Here is a 4,701-nt window from a genome sequence, read left to right as displayed (position 1 = left end):
TCGCTGCCCACCGCATCCGCGACCCTCGGCGCGAGGTCGATGAACCTATCGCTCTTCCGCTTGAAGAACTCGCCAAACGGACCGGTGCTCCTCGCCTCGTCCATCTCCCTCAGCGTGACGATGCTTCCGTCGCTGCCATGCTCACCCCCAGAGGCGTACCCCTGCGCGAGCAAGCTCAGGCGCGGCAGCGTGAGCAACTCGAACGTCGCCAGCTGCATCATTCCCGTCGTCGATGCGAGGTGGATGGGTGTCAAGATAATGAAGAGCGCATAGAGGTACGCAGGCGAGTGGGATAGCGTCAGCAGCCCAATGCCTCCAACGTAGCCGACCAGCTGTGCCAGGGAGTTTTGCGACTCATCTTTCGCAGCCACGTCGCCCATGTTGCCTTGCAGCGAGAAGTAGCGCATCCACTTCATGTGGGTTGTGGACCAGATCTGGCAAAGCAGCAGGCGGTGAGCGCCTACTTGTATCACATCTAGCTAACACACTCACAGCGTACCCGACGAGCTTGAAGATGTTCCCGCCAGCTATATCCAGCTCCATCAGGTCCAACCGATCGTAAAGTGTCTCTTCTCACCTGCACACAGTAGGAAGCTTGTCGGAGTGGGGTGCACCAGCACCGTCGCCATCTGCAGGGCGCTGCCAAACGCGATGACGCCCTCACCGAACAACGCAATGGTCTTCGGGTGGCTGTCGAAGAACGGCGAGAACCGCCGAATGAAGAACAGCTTGGCTATCTCACCCGCGCCGTCCTTGATGATCCACTGCACCGCGACGGCGCCGAAGATGCTTCCCTCCGCGCTTACGCCGACAGCCGACAGCAGCGCCTGGTTGCAGAGCACTGAGACGATAGTTCCCGCCATGCCTTCGACAAATTGAAGCACGTGGAACCACCAGTACCTATTACAGAGCATCAGCACATTCATCGACGCCCCGCTCGTCTTGAAGACGAGAATGGTGCCACTCACGAGCGATGCACAGACTGCGGGTAATTGGTTGGCAAGAACATCTGCCGCAGCCAAGACGCGAACCTGCCCGTGAAGGACGCCGTCATCGATACATCCTGCTCCCGACCGTGAGCAGGGACAGGAAGCTCACGCCATTCCTTCGCCACGCCGCCCTCCCCCCATGAGACATGGCATTCACGGCCCCCGATGCGCTCGACTGCGAATGGCCGTGGCTTTGCGTCGAGCGGCGCGTCGATTCGGCTGGCGTCGACGGCAATTTGTTTTTGAGACTTGGAGGTTTGATAGCTCCGGGAGAGGGAGAGGGAGCGGCAGCCAGGGCAGACCTTTAGGGTCCATGTGAGACGCGTCCGTGTTCGGAGGATGTGACGGCGTATGGGGAGGTGGACCGAAGCTTTCATTATGGAAACCAGCACTGCACAGTATCTCTAAAGCCTTAGCACCTGAAAGATGTGTGCATCCACCAGTCAGATCTCGGTCGGATTGAAGAACATTGTGTAAGAACCGGACCTTGCAAATTCCTGACTCGACCCCTCTCCGGCCTCTCCAAGAGTGATATGTACACGGTCAGGATCCCTCAGACTAAGTCCTCCGTCTATACTTGATGCGCAGATTCTAAAAAAGCACGGAGAAGCAAGCAGCTACAGCAGCAGGATGCAGACAATGACACAGAATCCAGGTAAGGCTCGTGAACCGAAGTACTTTCTAAGAGATGTATTCATTCATTCAGCGAGGACGAGGCAGCATAAAAGAACCTAGGAGCGCACTGGCGCAAACGTCGTCGCCTAATCTGGGTCCCGGCAAATGCGGGGTCACCACCGGGCGAGCCACGTGGGGTTCCTTTTCCGTACTGGCAGATCAGACGGGCTGTTGAGTTGTGGCCCCGCCAGCGAGCAACGAGGCCTTTTCGCATCATCCAGGCTTTCATTCCGCGTTAAAAACAAATTAACTGAAAGGCCATATCTACGAGATTCAGCTTTTATGTTCTCAAGCTCTTCGCGCCAGAAGTCCCAGATGCTCGAAGCTAGCACCTCTAACACACGGAACAAACTGTGCTTGACGGTTCAGACACCCCACATGAATTATGCCTTGACACTACCTTGTGGTCACCTCGGACATTGCGAAAGGCTTCGACACGCGCAATAACCCCGGTCCTAGTCCTACTCCGATGGCAGGATACTGACCACTCTGTTCGAAGTAATAGGGTTACTCGCAAAATGGTCCCGTCTTCTTTAACTCTAAGCTTCGACAGCTACCGCCGCGATAAGAACAAAAGCTTGTTTATGTCGCCAGATAAGACATATTTGTCGGCGTTGATCGCCCTGTGGTCTTTGCGCGGACGTTTCAGGTCAGCTAGACGTGGACACTGTTGACAGTGCTGGCCCAGGCATGGAATCGACATTACATTATCGTCAGAGCCGCTTTGCATCCTGTTGATGTTCCGCGCACCATGCTGCTTCATGAGAAAGGCCGAAGTCGCAACAAGACTTGCACATGCATAGATTGACGCGCTCCACTTGGTCCGTGCTCCGTGTCCTCGCCAAACCCGCTAAGAACGTGAGCCTAGGAGCACCTAAGATCTAAAATGATCTCACGGTGTAGGCGATTCCGTGGAATGACCACCTCCAGCACTGAGCGGCCTTTCCGAAATCTAAAACACGTCGAACTTGCCCCTGTGTTGAATAACCTTTCCACTGCATAACGGACGGTACCTGAGCCGATTACACTAGCGTAGTCGGTGGATTGTGTCAAGAGGCAGTCGACCCGGATTTGTCGTGGGGTTCACCGGAAGGAGGAGGGCGAAACTGTACGCGTTCGTAGAGTGTCAGACGACCATTGGCCCACGTTGACATCATGCGCATATGCTCTGATCCGTATAGCTGTCAGACGTCCATGCAAGCTAAATTTGTGGGCCTCAAGCGCGCAAGGGAGCGTTACGTAGAACGAAGTGGATTTCGTTCAATGTGAAACGGTTGCGTAGTTGATTCTGAGACGTACAGTGAAGTACGAACAACGCCGGATCCGAACACTAATCGCGCATCGACATGATACATACGCGCCACAGGCGTTTTTGCATCAGTGATGGAACGCCGATTTTGTTCGCTCGCGGCGATAGTGAGCGTCTGGGCTTGAAGTCGCACTTTGTGGTATGCTTCGCTGAGATTGACCGCGACGATCGGTGCGAAAGGTCGGTGCTCTGGAATGGTTCGCATTGTTCACCGAATGATATTGAAGTATGGTGGTAAAGCGGCAGGGAAGGATAGATTAAAGCTAACCGGTGAGTTTTGCATGGAGGCTGCGAGATGATCATGACTACCGGCATCAAGCAGGCTCACAGTCGCGTCGCCGGCAGCATCATATGACCGGGGAGAAGGGAACAAAGGGCCATGGAGAAAGTATAGGACGATCCTCATCATGTGGTGACCGTGGGTAGACGAGCCAGACGAGGTTACTAGAGGCGGCGGCGCGATTGCGAAGGGCGATGCGGCCTAGGTGCGCACACGGGTCGCATGCAGGCGTGGCTCGCTTGCAAGGGAAGTTCCGGGATACTAGCAGCGGTAGTGATGGAAGACTGCGCGAAGGCAGAGAAGCTGCGACTGGCACGAAGCGGGAAGGAATCTCACACCGGCGGATCTTCTGCAGCGAGCGGGGCCCCTGCGCCAAAGGCTCCTTTTGCGGCTGTCTGCCGTCGCTGCGAGCAACAATGGAGATGCATTGCGTTGGAGGGTTGATGGAGGATGGGCCACATGCGATGGAACGGGGTCCCGGAGGCCAAGAGACGCCTGGGCACGAACGGGGTCCTGGTGATGGGGGGCCTGTGACCAGGAACACCAATGACAAGCGATGGAGACACGGTCAGCAGCTGCTCGCCTGCATCCGATCGACTGCTCCACCCAAGAAGCGTCCGCTCCTCCCCATCGCGTTCGTCTCTTGTCTTGTGCACACAGCCTGACGACTCGCCAGTCTCTGCGCCGCCCTCGGTCTCTCCGTCGTTCATGTCTTTTCCTCCGAGCTTCGAGGCCACCCTCGCCGGCAACGTTCGCAGCGCCATCGCCATCGCCATTGCGCGAATTTGCGACGGCTCAGCGCTCAGCGCTCGAACATCGAGAGGGCGAGCATGGCCCTCCTGCGAAACACGGCGGTCACCGTGCGCCGTAAGTCGTCCTTGTCCTTCGTTGCCCTCCATCTCCATCTCGCCTCTCTGCCGAGCTGCATCTGCCTATGTACGTCGCTCTCCTTCGCCCTTCCCGCTGTGAGCCCACCACGTCCAGAGCCGTTGAGATGGGGTCACGTCTGAGCGCTATGACGGCAATTGCCACGGCCGCATCTTGGAAGCCAGCCAGGCATCCTCGTCCGCCGCGTTGTATCCTGTGGCGGTGGATGCTGTCAATCACCCACTTCATCGCATGCACACCCATGCTGACGGCGACCATTCTGCAGCGCGATGGGCCCAACTCGATCAACTCCATCGTGGCGAGCATGAAACCGGTGAGTGATCGGCTTTGTCATGTTTCATAGTGCCATACTTCTGTGGACTGTGTACATGGATATAATCCTCACCCACCAACCGCCCTCCTGCCCGCCGTCCTCGCCCTCCATGTACGTTCGTCCGCGCGCCCTCCCACGCCCGTACCGCGTGGGCGCACACTTGCTCATTTCCACTTCATCCCTTTCGCCGCTCAACTTTCCGCTGACTTGTTAACGTGCGGCGCGCTGGTCAGCAACGAGCTGAAAA

The 4,701-nt window shown here is 56.9% G+C and overlaps 4 protein-coding genes across 4 annotated transcripts; 1 reads left to right on the top strand and 3 right to left on the bottom strand.

Annotated features, from left to right (window-relative positions):
* Positions 1–407: 407 nt before the first annotated feature.
* Positions 408–1,489, bottom strand: LAESUDRAFT_135257 (DUF647-domain-containing protein). Its single transcript, XM_040901303.1, has 4 exons — positions 1,476–1,489; positions 1,099–1,408; positions 969–1,031; positions 408–900 (listed from the first exon to the last, which is right to left on the bottom strand). The coding sequence occupies exons 2-4, from the start codon at positions 1,140–1,142 to the stop codon at positions 543–545; spliced, it is 465 nt and encodes a 154-aa protein (XP_040757305.1). The 5' UTR covers positions 1,143–1,408; positions 1,476–1,489; the 3' UTR covers positions 408–542.
* Positions 1,490–1,787: 298 nt separating this feature from the next.
* On the bottom strand, positions 1,788–2,670 carry LAESUDRAFT_733068 (uncharacterized protein). Its single transcript, XM_040910382.1, has 2 exons — positions 2,561–2,670; positions 1,788–2,514 (listed from the first exon to the last, which is right to left on the bottom strand). The coding sequence occupies exons 1-2, from the start codon at positions 2,663–2,665 to the stop codon at positions 2,218–2,220; spliced, it is 402 nt and encodes a 133-aa protein (XP_040757304.1). The 5' UTR covers positions 2,666–2,670; the 3' UTR covers positions 1,788–2,217.
* Positions 2,671–3,585: 915 nt separating this feature from the next.
* LAESUDRAFT_765400 (uncharacterized protein) lies at positions 3,586–4,158 on the bottom strand (the record flags this gene model as incomplete). Its single annotated transcript, XM_040913662.1, has 1 exon — positions 3,586–4,158. One exon carries the CDS (start codon positions 4,156–4,158, stop codon positions 3,586–3,588), a length of 573 nt encoding a protein of 190 aa, XP_040757303.1.
* Positions 4,159–4,369: 211 nt separating this feature from the next.
* On the top strand, positions 4,370–4,697 carry LAESUDRAFT_733065 (uncharacterized protein). The gene has a single exon (XM_040910381.1). It carries the CDS (start codon positions 4,510–4,512, stop codon positions 4,666–4,668), a length of 159 nt encoding a protein of 52 aa, XP_040757302.1. The 5' UTR covers positions 4,370–4,509; the 3' UTR covers positions 4,669–4,697.
* Positions 4,698–4,701: the final 4 nt, after the last annotated feature.

Source organism: Laetiporus sulphureus (genome assembly GCF_001632365.1).
Source record: "Laetiporus sulphureus 93-53 unplaced genomic scaffold LAESUscaffold_179, whole genome shotgun sequence".
In the NCBI taxonomy this organism is placed as follows: Eukaryota; Fungi; Basidiomycota; class Agaricomycetes; order Polyporales; family Laetiporaceae; genus Laetiporus; species Laetiporus sulphureus.
The sequence above is the reverse complement of the archived record's forward strand: the minus strand, read 5'-3'. Positions and strand labels throughout refer to the sequence as shown.

What these genes read in the sequence shown, in the direction of transcription:
- LAESUDRAFT_733065 (XM_040910381.1), top strand. Translation starts at nt 4,510, where the DNA reads ATGGATATAATCCTCACCCACCAACCGCCCTCCTGCCCGCCGTCCTCG.
- LAESUDRAFT_733068 (XM_040910382.1), bottom strand. Translation starts at nt 2,665, where the DNA reads ATGCAGTGGAAAGGTTATTCAACACAGGGGCAAGTTCGACGTGTTTTA. An exon ending in TCCACGGAATCGCCTACACC is followed by an intron (nt 2,515 to 2,560) that starts GTGAGATCATTT and finishes TCACGTTCTTAG; the next exon opens with CGGGTTTGGCGAGGACACGG.
- LAESUDRAFT_135257 (XM_040901303.1), bottom strand. Translation starts at nt 1,142, where the DNA reads ATGCCATGTCTCATGGGGGGAGGGCGGCGTGGCGAAGGAATGGC. An exon ending in CGGCGTGGCGAAGGAATGGC is followed by an intron (nt 1,032 to 1,098) that starts GTGAGCTTCCTG and finishes CTTCACGGGCAG; the next exon opens with GTTCGCGTCTTGGCTGCGGC. An exon ending in CCGCAGTCTGTGCATCGCTC is followed by an intron (nt 901 to 968) that starts GTGAGTGGCACC and finishes GCTCTGTAATAG; the next exon opens with GTACTGGTGGTTCCACGTGC.